This window comes from Monomorium pharaonis, chromosome 8, assembly GCF_013373865.1.
Source record: "Monomorium pharaonis isolate MP-MQ-018 chromosome 8, ASM1337386v2, whole genome shotgun sequence".
Lineage (NCBI taxonomy): Eukaryota > Metazoa > Arthropoda > Insecta > Hymenoptera > Formicidae > Monomorium > Monomorium pharaonis.
Genome location: NC_050474.1, coordinates 38,551 through 58,896, shown reverse-complemented (window position 1 = coordinate 58,896; position 20,346 = coordinate 38,551). Strand labels below are relative to the sequence as shown.

Sequence of the window (20,346 nt, the reverse complement as noted above, 5' to 3'; positions counted from 1 at the left end):
AGATGTTTATTGGCCTAGAGCTCTTATGCTATGCTTATGTCATTTTAGGTTTGTTTTTTATTCCTGCACTGCTGTACTAGTGCAATAAGAGCCGACTTCATGAACTCTGGTTACCTTAACCGGACGGTTATTCTATTGGAAATGACCAATCGCATACGTTAATTTTGCTTAACGACAAATACGATTGGTCAATTCCAATGGAATAACCGGACGATTAAGGTAACCGAAGTTGGTGAAATGGGACCTAAGTAAGAATAATGGAATAATCGGCCAATTAATTTAACCGTGAGTTGTGGAACCGGGCCTTAGAAAGTGTAAGGGCCTAAACATAATGCCAAGTAACAGGCAATAGGAACAGAAATAATGAAAGAGAGAACGAGAGAAAGGATCTTCTTGACTTTTTAAATGTACTGTTGTAGATATATCAATAGTTAAAACTCAAATTAAAGTTTATTAAAGTCCACTTAAAATTGTTTATAAATTAAACATTTGTTACTTGTTAGTGAGTTAAAATTTAATTCTTGTCGAGATTTTGATAGTATTGCACGAGTACTTGCCATGCTTTAGGTGCCATGAAACCATCTGGGGGACTTTGACCAATCTTTGCTAATCCTGCAAGAACAAAATATTATGATTATTAATACTGGACCGTTACAAAACTTTTAAACTTGCAAGTTTTAACATTATAGAATTTGATAATTTTTTTTTAAATGTATTGAAAGAAACATGCGGCAAAATTATTTATTGAAGTAATCTGTACATTTAATTCTACAATATCAATCATGAAACATAGATAAAGATCAAATTAGATAAAAAATCTTTATTTTATCTTTGCTTTTATATGTTTACATATTTTATTTTTATATTATTATATTAATATGTATCCGCGTTTTGTTTAACTTCACTTTTACTTATCCATAATTTTATTTGTATTTTGTTCGTATATATTATTTTATAAAATATTGAAATTTGCGCTCAACTTCTACGTTTATAAATCAAGTACTCACCTCGCATTTTTGTTCCCGAAATAAATTCAAAGTCTTGCTTCCGTTCGGGTTCGAAGAACGCCATCTTACCATTCCGCTTGTCATATGCAGCGACTATGAAGGGAATAATCTCGAGATTATGAAGGCCTCGGGCCATGGAAAGTACCCTTGCACCGTGAGTGGGATCATACAGATTGCCGTCAGGCGTGGCATCCTTGTTTGGATGTGGTATACCAGCAGGATCCCTACCTACAATGTAGAAATTGGCGCCAGCGTTCATCCTAGCTTTTGCGTGCCATTGCACCTGCAGGTGTAAAGATGATCGTGTTTATATGTTACTCGAGAGATCTAGCTGCCAAGTATAATATGAGAGAAATAAATAAAAATATATTGTCAAATAAGCATTTGCTATAATACAAAGACAAAGTTAAATTTACCATTTGGCAAAACTAAAAGTAAAATTATTGAATTCATTCATTCACTCATTTGCTCACTCTCTCTTTCTGAAAGTAAGGTAAGGTCCTGGTTATTATTTTTACCTCGATTGGTCCAGCATACATCATCGGGCTGGGAAAGATGGCTAATAACGTAGAATTAGCATCCAGCACACCGTCGTCCAGAACGGCTTTATGCTGCAGGATCCTGGTGTACAGGGACACATCATCTTCTTTCGTCCAGCCACCTAGTGGATGCAGCAGCAGCACAGGGTTTTTGAAACCACGCTCCTCCAACAATCGTCTCTTTGTATCCTTTGCAACAAATGTAGTTATCATTCCATGTGCATTATCTCGACGTGCAGATTGATAAGGTGCGACTTATCGTGTAACACTTTTTTTTCAGACAAGTTTGTTCTCTCGACAGAAATGCGACTGACGAGATTCCTGCCTCGAAAAAGCGGCATACCTGCATAAGCAGCACATGTCCATTGTGAATAGGATTTCTTAGTTGGAAGGCAAATACAGCGTCAGCCTTCATTTTCCGACATTTGGCATGGATCTCATTTGGAGTGAGCCTGTACTTGTCGAGCCCATCGTGCCATTTAATTCTCTCCAATACTTCGAGATCGCCGCCCATCAGCCAATCACCAGAATCATAAATCATTCTAACATAGGGATGTCCTATGTTATTAGTCCCAAACTGCCAACTGCAACGTTCTTCTTTTCGATGGAAATAAAATTCTGGTCTTCGTAGGATGGCCAAAGCTTTCTCCTTATGCCTCAAGGTTACAGCGAGAGAGTTTTCTAAGCGATTCTTATCACGCGTGCTTATCGCGAGAACAATTGGTATTGATTGGTTCACCTCTTTGCCGTTTTTGAGCAAACACCGCAAGTGTTGGGCCTACGAAGAAGACAAGTTACGACAATATAAACAACGTTCAAATATCCTATGGATATATCGCGTGCTGATATCTGGGAGCGAGAATACCTGAAGATATTCATGTTCCCGCATAAATCCAGTCAAAGGTGCCGCCCAACCTTCCGCAAGCACTTGCAACCATTGTACGTCCAATTGATCGATTTCCATGTCCTGCAGAGTTTCCGCTTCCATTTTCGTGGCAGTTAGCCTAGAATCCGGTACAAAGAGCTCCTTGATTAGATCTGACGATTTTCCAAGCTGTGGAATGATGTGGTGCTTCTCTAAAAGTTCAATTACAGTCGAGGCCGACTCTTCAGGAGTGCAATTCTCAGTCTTGACTATTAAATCAGGTTTCGTGGGCCTCTCGTACGTTTGATCGATACCGGTGAAACCTTTAATAGTACCCTGTCGCGCTTTCTTGTAAAGGCCTTTAGTGTCGCGAGCTTCGCAAATGTGCAAGGGTGTATCTACGAACACCTCGAAGAAGAGCAAGTCAGCTTCTTTATGAATCTGCCTTGCCATTTGTCTATCCTCTTCGAACGGTGATACAAAGCTGCAGAGACAAATTTGTCCACTATCAGCAAAGAGCTTTGCTACTTCAGCCACTCTTTGAATGTTTTCTTTCCTATCTTGTTTGCTGAAAGACAAATTGCGGTTTAGACCGCTCCTGATATTGTCGCCGTCTAGGCCGTAGGCGGCAATACCATGGTTCACCAAGATGGCTTCCATCTGGAATGCGATGGATGTCTTGCCAGCACCAGAGAGACCAGTCAACCATACCGTGCAACCTCGAAAGCCCCGAATACTGCCAATCGCTTGCCCTCGTTTCACTCTGGATACGTGATGCGGTTGTTCCGACACGTTCGCGCAGATCTAAAACAATATTCTAATTTAGTTTCAACAGTTTGTTAATTTTCATGACATACCTCCAACAGTCTTCTTTCAGAAACCTTTTATAATCGTACGAATTTATACGCATTTGCACTCTTATCTGATTAACAAACGTGTGAATCTTTGGGAACGATGAAAATGAACATGTAAGAAAATCTAATTGTAAAATGTTAATGCTGCACGCAGCAAGTTTTATTTTTAATTTTGGACCGTTTGTATTCCTAATGTTTTCTTTTCTGGATATTTCGGCAAAACTTGATTTTGCTGAGGAATAAATTAAAGTTTCAATATGTTCTGCTTAAAATCTTATTGAATCTGTCAGTTTTGTTTCCCTAGATGTAGGAATTTTCAGGACAATCAAAATATTATCACTTTCAACTTTATATTTTTGTATTTACATAAATTTCTTACAATTACATTTTTTTTAGTATTTTTATTAATACAACTTTTCTTAACTGTAGAAACAAGATCTCATCACATGAGTATATGCACAATCTTGTATATCTCATGCTGTGTGTGTGTGTGTGTGTGTGTATATGTGTGAAAAAACATTGTTTATCTAATCTTATCTATTTTCATGATTATGTCAATTTCCAAGATAATTAATACGAAAGCAATGAAAAGCAATTATTATAGTTCAGATTTTCAAAAGTAAAACTTTTACATAAAGAATATATACATTTCAAAATAAAATTAGATATTAGACTTTCAGCTAGACAAACAAGATATTCTTGTTCTCTCAAAGAACATCCTATTATTCTCATAATGCGCTCAACAACATAATCAACAATAAAAATCTTGAATTAAAAATCTTGAAACCTGCTTGCTCCTACTTCTGACACGTATACTCTGGAACACAGCAGGAAATATCGAGTTAAAGCGAATAGGTCCATAGTTTAATATTGTGTATACTTTGTATGAAACCGAATGTCGAGTATCTTGTTTCATTATATTTCTTAAATTTCATATTGCACGAGGAGAAACAAGTAATATCACACATACCATCATTTTTTTATTCGGTGGCGGTGTGACACCCTGCTCAGCGTTACTTGATGACATGATCATAGTTACTGACAGCTATGAGGTCTACGAGCACATATTACGTGGCAATTGTGTCAAACGCGATCGTAGCTGAAAAGTGTGATAACGGATGACGTTTTGCGAGCAGCGTGAGCGCTTCATGTTGTGACCTATGCCGCGATTCCGAGCCCGAGCACACTCACGCACCATGGCGCTCCGTCTATTCGTGACACTTCGTGATCTGCGAGCCGTCGCGTTCAAGTTGTGTTCGAAGCGTTCACGTAGGTGAATTGAGATTAGTGGGAGTTTCGGAATGGGATTACTGGTTAATTATTGGGACTGTGGTGGACGGTTGGTTATGGTCAGTTATGGTCGGGTTGCATTAACAGATTTAAAAATTATTGATTTCCTACTTACCGACAAAAAATCTGAGTCGATATCGACATTCGGATAATTATCGATTTTCGATTATTAGATATATCGATGTATGAAAATTTTTTTTTCTCGTGACTGTACAATCTTGTAAAAGTTTATGAATGCGTAGTCAAAAAGTGACAAGGATAAGGATACCTCTTTAGGACATAGGACTCTCTTTACTATAAGAAGTACAATTTACCTCCATGATTGTTACTCCAACATTCTGTGAAGTCGTGGTACTGTGTCCTGAGAAGAACAGAAAACCATCGGGTTAAAGAAGAACCCTCTTTACTGGATCGCGACACTGGCGCTTGCACACGTTCCGGTTGTATTATTTCAGTGGAGAAATCATAGGTATAAATATTTACAAATTTTATATGTGAAATACATGACATACGTATGAATAAAAATACATTTTATTCTTTAACACAGTCAAGCTGTGACTTGTTAAACATGTACAGTGAAAAAGAAAAATCTTAACATTTTATTTGCTACAAATTAATATATTAAGTGATCGTCTGTGAAAGAAAATTACAAAATTCACGTCAAAATGTTCACATTTAAAATCTCAAAGAATCTCTCGCATTGTTGTCGATACAAACATAAGTGGCATAAGTGCCTGTTCTACATTGCAAAATTGGTTGTGTATATATTTTCGCAGATTTTCTAAATATTAAATTAAAAGGCATGCATGCCACAAACGTCATAATCAAAACCACATGCTGATGGAATATCAGAAAAAAATAGATAATTAAGAATCTGAATATAATTTCGAAAATGATGTGAGAAATGCTACATATAAATTTTATTGTACACTATTGTGAGAGATTTTATGTAATATTATGATCTATGTAAATATATATTACAGTGTAACACGTACAGTGTAATCAATTGATAACAAGGAAATCATGATATTAATAACGATAATAATGATACAAAACTATCAAGATACAATTATTGGAATGTGTAATGTCTGTATAAAAATAGCTTTTTGAGTAATTTTTTTAAATTTAAAATTTTCATGGAATACAAGCTAAAACATGTACGGTAATAATTGAGGAATTATATACTATTCAAAAGGGTACTCGAGTGGAATATATACATTTGCTTCTTAATGCAGATAAGTTGTGAGGAAAAGGCGGGATCTCAAAAGTTATTTCTTCACATCTTTAATCAATTTTTTTAAATTAAAGACTTTCCACTAAAGACTATCAAATTAACAAAACATGTATTTGTTGAGGATTAATTGGTAATCTCTATCAATTACACATACATACACAGACAGACAGACAGACCATACATATGTATGTGTATATGGTTTGCAACTCATTATTTAAACTACACATTCTTAATTACTTTTTCAGTTTTACATACACACACACACACACACACGCACGCACGCATGCACGCATGCACGCGCGCATACATGGATACACACGTTCATATACGTTGTTGTGTATATCTATTTATATCATTTGTTAATAATTTTATTTAATCAAAATATATTTCTTTTAGAATTAATTAGATTGATTAAAGAATCAATATAAATACATCAGTTTTTGATAAATTAATTAAAAATAAAGAATTGAAAATTACAAATCAACAACGAAATTATTATATGTAATATTTATAATAAGAAAAAAAAGTAAAAAATGATGTTCTAATTTTGATGAACAATTTTAATTGACAATTTAATATTAAAAATAACTTTATTATTGCAGCAATATTTGCTGAAAAATTTAGCTACAATGAATAATTTTGATTAACAATAATCTAGCACATCCCTAACAAAAGTCCTTTATAATTACAATTAATACAACTAAAAAAATATTCGAAATTATAAAGAAAAATCTATAGTCATTGGAATATTAATTTTGTTGATGTTGATATATTTTTATATCAAAATTGAATTGATTGCCCATTAATATTAGCCCATTAATAAAATTAGAAAATCAGTCCTCAAAATTTCTCGTCTTTTATAGTCTCGAGATCAGCACAGTATACATGTGTGTGTTCCTCTCTTATATATCCAATATTTGATATTATATAAAGAGAGTGAAAAGAACTAAAAAAATACTACTAATTTTCTTTCGTGTGATAACAAACGAGATTAACACTTTTCATTATCACTTAAAAACTTTCCTATCCTTATCTCTTTCACCCTCATTTCTTATATCTCTCCCATTTCTTTCCTTTTCTTTCTTTCTCTTCCTTTTTATTCTCATTTCGTCATCACTGAATACTCTTTAAATTTTGAAGCTGACTTTGTGTTCAAGCAACATGTTATTCTCCGGTGGCAATGACAAACAGGCTCGCAGGATATTCTCGATGGCAGCCCGTTGTCGAAACAAGGCGTTCACCACTGGAGTGCCATGTGGCACTAATGGAGCTTTGCAGAGATATGATAAAATAGAGAGTACACTATGGAAGCCAGAAAATTCTTCGTTATTGATAGAATCCGCTCTCTTGAAGGTGATACGAGAACAAAGTTCAGCCAAAATGACAAGGTCAAGAATGATGGGAGTTGCGAGAAGTGAATCTTCACACGTATTATGGATCACAATGGTGTTGTGACCACCTAGCATGATTTCCGAAGTATATTCATCCATGGCTCTCTTGCTGTCACCTGGGAAAATATAAAGAAAATATCAAGTAATATTTCAGTGAAAATTCAAGAAAATTTCATTTTTAAAGAATTTATCAAGTTTTTCAAAAAAATTTTAAGTATTTTTTGAGGATTTTATGAGTTTTAAGAAATCTTAATTTTTGATATTTCGAATTAAGAATTTTAAGCATTTTAAAGATTCTGAGAATTTAATGAAAAAAGTTAAAAATGTTATAATAGAAACGTTGTAACAAAAAACTGTGTGATATATCTCTAATAGTAACACATATAGACTGCGTTCTCTTTGATGCTTACGATTGTATTATTTGTCCTTGTTTAATATTTAATGAACAACAAGGATGAAATGATGATAACAATGTGATTTATAATAAAATATTGCCAATTTGTCGACTACTATTCAACTCATTCTTTGACTATAATTACTGGCGACATTAAGCTATTTCAATTTTTGTTGATGATGACAATGCTGTCAGCGCCAAAGGGATGAAAATGCAGCCATAATTGCTTTAAAATATATAGATATTCGCGCGCGCGCACAGAGGGAAAAAATTCTTGTATTTATCATGAAAGACGTTATTATGACGTACAAATGCAAAAGATATGTGCTTATACTTACCAACATAGGGAACATATTTGATGACAATGCAGTGGTCTGGCTTTTCTCCAGGCTTGTAAAGAATCTTGTTGGATTCCACCATATCATCTACAACGTTACTCTTGGAGATCTGTATATGAGAATAATTATATATATATGATGACATGGTATTTTCAAATAAAGTTCTATAAAAATAAAAAATAATATAATAAACATAAATATGTATGGAAAAGGCGAATTTGGAACACCACTTCGTTTTTGGACAATATTTCTTAAATAATAGTTAGAAAAACAATGTTGAGAACATGAATACAAATTAGAAAGTATCTTCTATTAAATGATATAGTAATTTTTGTAATACTGTTTTATATTTTTTTAATAATTAATGTATTCGTAATATATGTCAAAAAGAGCATTTGACGAAATGGGCGCCTAATTTAGAATTTGTATACAATCGAAGTATTAATGTTACATTTTATTGATTTATACATCTTATTATGTATTACGTAGTCCGACAGACTCAATGTTATTCCATTAGGCTTGTTTAAGGAACAGAATCGTGCACATATAACTCTCACTTTTGACGAATTCGTTTTTAGCAGATTTTATATAGAAAAAGATATAAATGTATGAAATATGGGTTTTTATTTCTTTAATTAACTAAGCAGATCATATTTTTTCGGTATTCGTATAATGTGATGTTTAATTTCCAAAAAATAAGGGAATTCCAATTTAGGAAACTGTTCCAAATTCAGTGCCTTTTCTCTATATATATATAATATTATGTATATTATGTATAATGTAAAATTATTAGTATTTAATTATTAATATCAATACTCGCGTATTAGTATGTACACATGCACCCATACATACAATCTGAGTGATACAAGTTTATACAAGTCGTAAAATATCTTGTAATACACAAAATAATTAATGTTCTTAACAAGCTAACAAGTAATTTTAAAGATTTTAGAGTTGTGTGTAAGAAGAATAAATATTTTAAATACAAATTTAGAAAATTAAAAACCCTTCTTTAAAACATCTTGGTCGATAAGAGATTTAATTGACTGTCTATAAAACTAATATATATATATATATATAGTTTTTCCCATTACGTACCTCTTTTGAGCGAAATTGCTGTGGTGCAGATAGATTGTAACCATCGTTATTTCCTAAATGGTTGTAGCTGACAATCGACATTGGTTTTATACCAGCTGATACGAGGAAATCCACAAGTACAGATTTAAGCTTTGTTTGACCAGATTTGAAATCGTCGCCACCGATGAACGTCTTCTGCCTCTTGGCTAGTTCAAGAGCACCCGGCACAAAGGTGTTTTGTGGTGATCCATTAATGTAAGTACACTGAAAAACTTGTTTAAATATAATTGTCTATATATATGCATTTTTCCATCTACCACAATTTTAAGTGGTTTCTTTGCTAATAAATATATACAAATATACATAAAGTTATAATGTTTTATAAAAGATGTAAGCAAAAAAGAATACACAAAAAATTGTAATATAACTTCTTGTATAAAGAAAATTTTTTATGAGTAAAGCCTTCGGCATACGATACGATTTTTCATGCTAGATCGCATACGAGGCGTCTTAATATGTGTCCTGATTGGCTCGGATGATTATGTCGCCAATCGTAAGCCAATGAGGATACGTAGTAAGACGTCTCATATACAATCTAGCATGGAAAATCGTTTCGTGTGCCTAAGGGTTTAGTTACAGATTCTCAATTATTATCAAGTATCATTAATTTTATTAGTTTTATTATTATTGTTTGAGAATATATTTTAAGAATTATACTTTCATGTCGCAAAGACTAAGTTATTCAAAATTATATTTCTTTTTTTTAGTTCTTATAATAATTATTATTCATCATTATCATTAATATTATTCATTGTTCCATCTTATTTTAAATGTTATCATTGAATTGATTTACTAAATTGATCTTTTTTTGATTCTCAAGTCGAAAAAAATTTAGTTGTAATCTATATCTTATATTTACTCCATTACATAACTGACACTTTTGTTAAATAGCAATTTGGAGAAGCATCTCTTTTTCCTTATTACAAAGAGAAAAGAATAAATCATATTTCAAGTTTAATCATACTCCTTCTAAAGCAGCCGCTATAGCGAACATCGTGCTGGGACTGATTTCTGAGTGATCTTCCTCGATTGCCTTCAACAGATTGTCAGCTGTATCGTTGACGCCTGTTATGATCTCTGAGAATCTTTCGGTATTTGCGGTCCACAGAACAATAACTTGGTCGAGACCTTTTGTAGCCTTGAACTGCACTATATCATTGCGAATCGAGTTAAGTTGCTCGATCTTTGTGCCCATGATGATATTATTTGCTCTTTTGCCCTTTGTAAATAAATTTCGCAAATATTTATTATTTTATATAATGACAATGATGAAAGAAAAGTAATTATTTAATTGATGAAAAAGTAAACAATATATTAATCTTATAAAATAATTTTATGTGTATATACATATGTGTGTATACATCACACATAACTATATATACACACACACATACACACACGGGACGTCCCAATTTTAACTGCCCTAATATTTCGAAAAATTAAAAAAAAAAAAAAATTTTTTTTAAATTATGATCAAAAGTCGAACAAATAATAAAATCAGTTTTTGAAAATATTAATTTTTTCTATAAAAGTTATCATATTTGTCATATAAATGGAATAACATAAAATTTTTCCAATATTTTTCAAATAATACCAGTCTGCATATAAAAGTAGAGTTAATAAAGATTAGAGTTATTAAAAAATGGTTTACAAATAACTAAATTTTAACATAAAAACTAAATTTTTGTACAAAATATAAAATATCTCAATTTTTGATAAGGTATCTTATTATATATAAAAATCAAATACAATTTTATTTTAAAATATGGTGATGATCTTTATTACATTTTTTAAGAAGTTGTTTTATCTTCATATAACAATTTTATTGTTTTCTTACAAAGAATGCAACTTTCAATCGAAATATTTTTTTTTTAATACGTTTCTTGCAAGATATTTCAATTAAGCAACTAAAATGGGACATCCTGTATATATGTACATGTGTTTAGTTACATAAAAAAAAAAAAAAAAAAAATATATATATATATATATATACAATAAAAAAATACACAAACGCGGGCGCGCGCGCGCGCGCGCGTGTGTGTGTGTGTATGTACGCGCGCACATATTTAATTTTTTCCAAATAAAATTCAAAGATTTTTTATATTGTTACGATATAAAAATAATTTTGTGTCATTTCTTGTTATATTTATAGAATGTTGAAGACATTGAAAATTATTGATACCTCTTGTTTCACAGTTGAACGCGTTGTCACCTTCAGTTTTCTTACGTGGTACCGTATAATGATTTTCCGTCTTGAAAAACTAACAATATAATTTAACTTCTTAAATTAGAAACAATATTATAAAATCTAATTGTATAACCTATGGATTTCGACGCACTCTTACCTTTAATTTTCTTGCATAGATAATGATTTATCGTCTATCTTTATTCCAAAAAATGACAACATTCCACAATAACATAGTTGAATTTTTTATAGAAATTATAGATAAAAATAAATTCAAAAAATTATATATTTTTACGAGTACATAACGCAGTAATTAGAACTATAATTTTCAGTTTTTACACACACGCACGCACGACTTTGTTTTTCGACCCCCCTTCCCTCCCCCACACATATACCATACACCACACACATGCATACACATACACCATGTACGCACGCACACATGCACACACGCACACACACATTACATTCACGATGCGCACGCATATCTTTTTCGCTAGATTTTTTAATGTCGTACATACAAATTTAAATTCAATGTAGTTATTAGTTTGATCTCTGATAATAACATATATAATTATAATTTACCCAACATTCTTTACATTAAAATTACATATAGTAAAATAAATTAAGAGAATTTCAAATAAATTTAGCATAAATATAATTTGCAAAATAAATTTTGAGGTAAGGAACAAGTTCTGCACATTTCTTTAATGCTGCCTGAAGAAATAGGAAATCATACGTAAAAAACTGAAGATAATTTTGTCTAATGTCAAAAATAGTAAATTAAGATTTTGCATTTTATTATTGCTTAAAATTTAAGAAATTAATTGGTATCTGATAGTTATTTAAGTCTTAAATATTATAATAGTAATTAGATAATTATATTGTTGAATTTTCAACAGAAGATAGACGAGAATTCATATTGTATGTAAGAAAACTGAAGATTCTATGCGAGAATTTTCATGGATTATTTAGATTTTATAATCCATTAGCAAAGATCAATTTCGCGTATATATTTTATTTACGCAGAAGCAAAATTGAATCCTATCGAAATTATAATTACCTGATTCGAAGCGATGAAATCGGGATAATATATGCTCTTCCTGGGCCGCATGTCAACCATGTAGGGCCGTAACAGTACCTGTAGGTTTACGTCCAGAACCTTAGCACGCGTCATGGCTTGTGCGAGATTGACATCCGAAATATCCCAGCCATCGATTTCGATGTCATCAGGATTTACCATAGGCAACATGCTGGAAATGGGCACATAAATGTCTTCCCCTTTAACTCTTCTGCCCAATTTCACGGTAGACGCCTGCGTCAGAGATCCATACCTGAAACATATATAATGGAAATAAAGTGGAAATGGTGGAAAAAAAATAAAAGCTGTATATGTGCAAAAAGAAAAGGAATAAAGATACGAGATTAAAGTGGATACAAAATGAGTTCTTCAAAAGCTTCTGAAAGGAGAGAACAGTTATAGTTTCTTTATTTAATTAATATTTGTATTTTTAACACTATAATTAACCTTACAATTCAAATTTGTATTAGTAGGCGCGTTCAGTAGACCGAGCGGATCAGTGAACCACAGTATAACCAGTAGTGCCACTTAGCGAAAAAATGCGCGCAGATCACGCTGCGCAGCTTTTGTTTTGGGCAGCCCCTAATCAGATTCAAGGCGTCAGGAACGTATATATGTACATACATACGTGTACACACGTGCCCAGATAAGATTATTTTAAGATTATTTAAAAAAATGGGTTATAATAAGTGCAGTGTTAAACAATGCAATAAGAATACTGGTAATTCATAATGCAGTTTTTTTTCGTTATCCCAAAGATATTGAAAAGTAAGTTTTCGTAATTTCGAAACTAGGTTGATGGGGCACTATCATTACTTTCTCTATTCGGTTCTGGGTATCAATCATGTAATTTTTTCCCTAGAGCGGAAACGTGAAAAGTGAAAAGTTTCAAATTATCGTCTCTTTCTATTCAACACTAATAGAAAGAGATAATTATATAAAACTTTTCACTTTTCACTTTCCACCCTAAGAAAAAAGTTACATGATTGCTGTCCAGAATTTTAATGGCGGATGGTCACGTGGACCTCCACGCGGAGATCAAAGGTGCCGACACGGGGTGCTACTACTGGTTATGAGCGAACGCTTAGTAATTCTTTACTATGATTGGTTTCTGCTTTTAAATCCAGCGAAGAAGCAAAGACAAGAACCAATGGAGCGTTCACTTATTCGCTTCGTCTGCTGAACACGTCTAATAATATAAATTTGAATCGTAAGATTAATATAAGTGTTAAAAATAAAAATATTAATTGAATAAAGAAACTACAACTGTTCTCTCCTTTCAGAAGCTTTTTGACAAAAAATATAAATTTCAAATAAATTAATTTATTATACAGATAATACTAAATAATGGACATACAAAATAGAGAAATAAAATTCTGAAATATCTTTAATCTAAACACGGAAAAAAAATAATTTGCTGGCACAGCAAATTTTATGCTGTCCTAGCAAATTTCATTAGTTATTATATGGATAGCAAAATCACGATTTGCTAAGAGTACTAATTTTACTAGTTGAAAAATGGTTTTGCTGAATTAGTAAATTCTCTAGTTAGAAGAGCAAAACAATTTCTGTTCTGCCAGCGAAGTATTTTTGTTGTATCAACTATGGAATTTTGCTGAACGAGCAAAATTTGCTAGAATAGAAAAAAAGATTTTTTAAAAACGAATAAACCTGTAATTACATATAAATCTACCTGCGTCTAAATACATTCTGTAAAAGTATTATATGGCGGTTCTTCGCCACATCGGGCAACCTTAGGCTCGCCCGCCAGTTAGTGCGCAGCACTATCGATAGTCGGCCTAACTCCTTCACAGAAAAGAAAACTGATTTTGGTTTGCTTTAATCGCGCTGCGGGTGGTTTTTACGTAGCGTGTTGGTTGCAGCTTACTCCCGAGACAGTTAAGGCCATTACACAATGCCAGGCAACAGGCAATAGGAACAGGAAATAAAGAAAGAGAGAAGATCCTTTCTCTCTTTTTCTTCTTCATTATTTCTGTTCCTATTGCCTGTTGCCTGGCATTGTGTTTAGGCTCTTAAGCCGCCTGCTCGCCTAATTGGCGGCACTGCGCACTAACTGGCGGGAAATAACGCAGCTAAACTAGTTTGATTACAATAACAAATTTTATTTGCTGTCCTGACAAATTTGTATCAGCAATGATGATTTTGCTATATTAACAAAATATGTTTGCCAAGAACAGACTGTTTTCAGGCTTGTTCTCACAGCAAATTAATTTGATTCTACGGACAAATTTACTTAACAAAATTCGTTTAGTTGTACCGACAAAACATATTTTGCTGTAAAGATCAAGATCGTGAAAAATTAGTTATAATAAATTTTTTTTGGTGTCACAACGAATATGCCGTAGCAAGCAAGAAGGTTTTGTTGTCACAGCAAAAATATTTTTCTCCGTGTAACTTTATATATTTAATCTTCTCAGAGAAATAATTTTATATTAATAATAAAAAATTGGTTAACATATTGAAAATTTTTTAAAGTTATTAAAGTTGTTATTAACATGAAAACGCCCTTTGTCCTCTTTATTTTGGCGCATACTTTGATTGTGTAAAAGAATTTAGAATTTTGTAAAACTAATTCAAAGATATTTTTTAATAAAAAATTTCGGTAATTTGCTTCAGGATTCCCACAATAATGATTTTTTAAAGAGTTTTTATTAACTTGTTTGTATAGATACAAACAGTACTTGAAATAGTCTACATTAAATAATAAATAAATTAAGAAAAATTAATAAAAAACATACCAATTGGCAGTTTTCAGACCTTCCTTGGCCTCCCATGATAATTTAAGCTTGTTCGCCAATAAAGCTGCAGTCACGGTGCTACCGTTGTTGCCACCCCAACCGACTAGCATCAAACCTAGTTTTGGAACTCGAATACTAGTCCTGATCAGCAATTTCGTTGATAAAGGTGTCACCTGCAAAGAACAGTCTGTATGATTGAAACAGTATTCCAAGAGAAAGTATTTTGTGTGCTTAAAAAAAGGATGTAATATTTAGACAAATATAAATAATAATAGAAATTTACAAAATTTATATTTTTCATAATTTTTAATATTACAGTATAAGGAATGCAAGTATGATTAAATAAACACAAAAGAGAATTGGAATGTCCATTTCTATATATAATCTTTGAACATTTTTGTTGACATTTTAATATGTAAAAGCATTTATTCAATCCATATTCAATTAATATAAGGTAACACATCACATATCTCGACCTTGACATATGTTATACAGGTGAAGGTATTGACCACAACTAAAATTAGAAATTTGTGATTTTTCGGAAAAAAAATTATTATTGAATTTATTTACAAATTTGCTTAAAACATAATGTTGAAACATAAAGGGTTCAATACTTGTTTATTGCAAGTACATAATATAAATTGGTAGTTGTGAAAAAATAGAAAGATCCGTTCTCAATCTGAGTATCGATCATGTAATTTTTTCTCTAGGGCGGAAACGTAAAAAGTGAAAAGTTTCAAGTTACTGTCTCTTTCTATTCAACACTAATAGAAAGAGATAGTTACATGAAACTTTTCACTTTTCACGTTTCCGCCCTAAGGAAAAAATTACATGATTGCTGCCTTAAACTATTAAATATTAGGATCATTTAAACGATTATATAAATCTTGAAATATTCATAGTTGAACATAGTTTCTTCACACATACACATACACACACACGCACGCACGCACACCCATACACACACAAGCATAGTACAAGACGATTTCGTTTATCTCAACACAAAAACTAATTTTTACCAACCAACCGTCAAAAATAAAAATTTGATAATTTATTGTTCTTAAAACTTTGTAGTTTTTTATTGAAAATAATTAAAATTTTAATTGCCCAATATTCTTTAAGTTTCAAAAAAATTTTTTTAATAAAAAATGTTTTTGTTTATCTCTATTAGTTTAAAAAATAATAAATATTTTAAGTAGCTACAGCAGAATATTTTTCTTGGGTCAGTAATTAACTACTAAATGAATATATTGTATATTTTAATTATTTATAATTTATTGATAATAAAATTAATCAATATGATAATTTTTTCGAGCACGCTTTGCGGAAAAGACTGACACCGGTATTCCCTAGATCCCCGAGTAGATCTATATGTATACAGAAAAATAACTATGCAGACCTAAGGTTAATAATATAGTCCTTAATGATCTAGTTTAGTAGATAGAATTAGATATACATATGTAAAAAAATATATGATTATGCTATATGTTTTGTGCGTATGCGTGAACGCGCCAGAAAAAAAGGGAGAGGAAGGGAGATAGAAGGAAGAGGGAGAAAAAAGGAGGAAGGGGGAAGAGGAGAGAAAGACAAAGAGAGGAGAGAGGGGGGGAGAGAGAGAGAGAGAGAGAGAGAAAGAGAGAGAGAGAGAGAGAGAGAGAGAGAGAGAGAGAGAGGGAGAGAGAGAGAGAGAGATTAGATTAGATTAGATTAGATTAGATTAGATTAGATTAGATTTATTGTAATAATGCCCCAGCGCCCCAGGACAAATAAAATAACAATTTGATAAAACAATTTAAAAAAACTAAAAACTAAAGAGAGAGAGAGAGAGAGAGAGAGAGAGAGAGAGAGAGAGAGAGAGAAAGGGACCATTGTTATCCTTATAACCCAGATAGCACAAAATATTTATAAGGAAAAATATTTATAATAAATATTTTGTACATATTTTTATGTCCAAGTTTGTCAGGTATAAAAAAAATTATGACAAACATTTACGAAAATATTTAAAATAAATATTTATACCATTATTATCAAAGAATATAAAAAATATTTCAAGTTTATATACCATAAATATTTTTCAGTACATTTTAAAAATATATTCTATATATTGTTGATAATAATTTTTGTATTATTTCTAAATGGTTTATAAAAATAATTATATAATCTTTAAAAAATATTTTTTGAAAATAAAATATTTATAAATATTTATGATAATATTTTGTGCTATCTGGGAAGGATCGATCTTATAGAAGCCTTTTAGAATGATATAGAACAATCTTACTTTGCAATATCACTTACATGTACAATATTACAATATATTTCAAAATTTATTACCTACATATAAAGGATGGTGCGTGCAATATTTTTCTTAATCACACTGTTGTATCAAAATGTGACAAAAAAATCACAAGTGCAAAGATTTGAAAGCAAGACAAAGAACTTGTAAAAGTTGGAATTAATCAATGAAGAGAGAATTTTATGTGTGTTATGGGCGGGCGTGTGTGTCGTAAAAGACTGTCCTTTCAACTATACATTTTTTCATCATAATTCATGACATATTTACTTGTGTCATATCTTTTTAATGAAAATATTTGAAAAATCGTTTGTTGTAGCAATTCGTCAACTTTTATCATAGCTATCATATATTAACATCAACCTGAATAAAAACTGTAAATTAAAAATAAATATCATAATTATTAACTTGAAAATTATGCTTTTGTGAGACTTAAAAAAAACAATTTATAATTTTGAAGAGAAAAATAATTAATCTTTAAGACACTTCTACATCTTTTTATTTTCGGTCGTTGTAGGGTCGAAGGTGTATATAAAAGGATCGTTTATAATCATTAACAGTGAAGGCAATGAAAAGCTTTGTCAATTGTTTCATTTGTTAGATAAGAAAGAGAGTGCTAGTTGAACGAGTAGAGCCAATATCAACCGGCATGGGTATCAGTGACACGTTCGTGACAACTGGACAGACGAGTGGATCGATAAATGGATAATAAATTCTCACCGTGTAGGTATTTCGACCGTACTCGTCGGCTTCGGCCTCGACCACCTTAGCCGTCTGATACTCATACTCCGCCTCGATGAAATCCTCCGAGTAGTGCACCCTTGGCGAGTTGACGCGCACCTTCAAACTCGCCATCTCCAGTAACGACGAAGAACAAGCTAAAATGAATTGAAATATTAACTACTTTGGTAATCAGTTGTCAATGTGTGCTTTTCAGCAAGACACAGTGTAACACAGTGTCCACTAGTGTGAGTGAGACATACTGATATGTTCTTTCTCACACTAATGGACACTGTGTTACACTGTGTCTTGCTGGAAAGCATACAATGTCACTGCCGGTCGAGAAAGAGAGAGAGAGAGAGAGAGAGAGAGGGGGGGGAGGGGGGGGACAGCTATCACTGGTCGTCCAAGCAAATATTTTTGGAAAATGGTAGACTACGGGTTAGGTTCAAATTATTCAGGTTATCTCAGAGTGAAAATAGACGTTCCACACTCATGCGTGGATTTTCGATATGCGTAAAGCGTGGTCTACAATATATGAAGTAACCGTAGAGTAAGGAGTAAGAGTAAGAGTAACGATTTGCCATATAATTTTCTACGATTTTATAAAACAAATGGCATTATTTGGACTGTTCGCGGCTATTCCTGCGCTCTAATTGGCCGAGCGTAATGCGTAAAAGATGGAGTAGGAGTAGGAAATAAAATTAATTTATTTCGCTTACGCCTTTACATCTACCGTTACTTCTTACTCCACGCTTACTCCATGTATTGCAGACCACGTTTAAAGCGAGATCTACAATACACGGAGTAAGCATAGAGTAAGGCGTAAGAGTAGGAGTAACGATTTTGTCGTAAGTTGCTCACAATAGTTTTATCTAGAACGATAAAATACGCGTAAGAAATACGGCCAATTAGCAATGTCAAGAATAGGAAACACACTGCTCTGATTGGCTGAGTGTAACAGCGTAAGCGTAAAAGTAAGAGTAGGAAATAAAATTAATTTATTTCGCTTACGCCGTTACGCCAGCTCTCTTACGCCGGAAGTGGCGTTCTTACGCCTGCTTAAACCTACTCTTACGCCTTACTCCATGCTTAATGTATTGTAGACCTCGCTTAAGGACCAGTTGTTCCAACTTTTTAGTAAACATACCTACTAGGTACGCATACGTCATCTTCATTTCTTTTTTTAAATAAATAAAGACACATATATTTATCTGATAGGTAAGTTTACCAGGTAAGCATGTGTTTATTTTTATTTCTTTTTTTAAATAAATAAAGACAAACATATATTTACCTGATAGGTAAATTTACCAACAAGTTGGAACAACCGACCCTAAGGTCTATTTCTACCAACGTAGATTAACTTTAATTTTGGATTAACTTATTCTTTATCTCTTTTTAATTTTTGGAACTTAGAATGAGATAACAATTAAGTAAATTAAACAGAGATTAAAGTTAATCTACGTTGGTAGAAACAGGCCTAAGACATTTTCGTATGCTCATGAGCACGGAAAAAATCATCCCTTGAGAAGATTAATGACCGATTTTCAGATTTTCTCGAAAATGGTCGTGTCATTTACAATTAATACTTACAATCTCGACAGTTACGTGTTTGATGAAGAAAAAACTTTTAATCGTTTGAAAAACAGTAACGTCGAGTAACGTTCATTTACGTAAGTAACGTCGTGAAAATTCAAAACACTAAAATTTACCGATTAATTAATAAACATTTGCGCGCACGCTCGCGCAATTCGCGAACGAGTCAAGGGTGAAAAGCGGCGACAAATGGACGATGAAGCAGTAAGTAGAAGAGAGAAGGCAAGAGAAGGTAGTAGCCACGGTAGTGATAGCCACACAGGATATAATTGGATATAATCAGATATAATCGGTCGAAACTCTTTCTTCGTTGTCCCTCGCGACGATACGCCACCACTCGCCACAGCTACAGACCGTCCTGCTAATCCTGCTGCCTGCCAAAACCAGCCAAAACGTAATTGCGGCGCAACTATCGTCGTCGTAGTCGTTGCTGTCGTGTCGTTCGTCGTTTGTCACCGCACTCCTGCTCGTCGCCGCTTCTGCTGCGCGCAATCAAAGAAAATATACTACTCCTCAAATGTGTCAGGGTTTAGGGATCGAAAGAGGTGTGGCGTTGCAGCGCTCAATCAACTTGTCCACGGGCCTGATTGGCCAAGGCGAAATCCCCCTAGAAAGAGTATAGATAGAGTAGCTAGTCTTGAGTTTCAGTAGTAGGTTTTAAGTAAG

The 20,346-nt window shown here is 32.7% G+C and overlaps 2 protein-coding genes across 9 annotated transcripts; both read right to left on the bottom strand.

Moving 5' to 3' along the window:
• Positions 1–431: 431 nt before the first annotated feature.
• On the bottom strand, positions 432–6,253 carry LOC105830747 (bifunctional 3'-phosphoadenosine 5'-phosphosulfate synthase). Of its 4 annotated transcripts, none has more exons than XM_036291156.1 (7): positions 4,870–6,253; positions 3,047–3,215; positions 2,412–2,979; positions 1,890–2,324; positions 1,526–1,735; positions 1,008–1,290; positions 432–612 (listed from the first exon to the last, which is right to left on the bottom strand). In XM_036291156.1, exons 1-7 carry the CDS (start codon positions 5,063–5,065, stop codon positions 515–517), a joined length of 1,959 nt encoding a protein of 652 aa, XP_036147049.1. In that variant the 5' UTR covers positions 5,066–6,253; the 3' UTR covers positions 432–514. The 4 variants fall into 4 exon arrangements, with proteins under 4 accessions (XP_036147049.1, XP_036147050.1, XP_012525727.1 ...); XM_036291157.1 differs by having other exon boundaries at positions 478–612; positions 4,236–5,009; XM_012670273.3 differs by having other exon boundaries at positions 478–612; positions 2,412–3,215; positions 4,236–5,009.
• A 107-nt stretch (positions 6,254–6,360) lies between these two features.
• On the bottom strand, positions 6,361–20,173 carry LOC105830748 (inositol-3-phosphate synthase 1-B). Of its 5 annotated transcripts, none has more exons than XM_012670277.3 (8): positions 20,035–20,173; positions 18,085–18,242; positions 15,075–15,247; positions 12,298–12,568; positions 10,014–10,268; positions 9,011–9,253; positions 7,913–8,021; positions 6,361–7,296 (listed from the first exon to the last, which is right to left on the bottom strand). In XM_012670277.3, exons 2-8 carry the CDS (start codon positions 18,217–18,219, stop codon positions 6,917–6,919), a joined length of 1,566 nt encoding a protein of 521 aa, XP_012525731.1. In that variant the 5' UTR covers positions 18,220–18,242; positions 20,035–20,173; the 3' UTR covers positions 6,361–6,916. The 5 variants fall into 5 exon arrangements, with proteins under 5 accessions (XP_012525731.1, XP_012525732.1, XP_036147051.1 ...); XM_012670278.3 differs by having other exon boundaries at positions 19,678–20,147; XM_036291158.1 differs by having other exon boundaries at positions 19,797–20,147.
• Between the last annotated feature and the right edge of the window lie 173 nt (positions 20,174–20,346).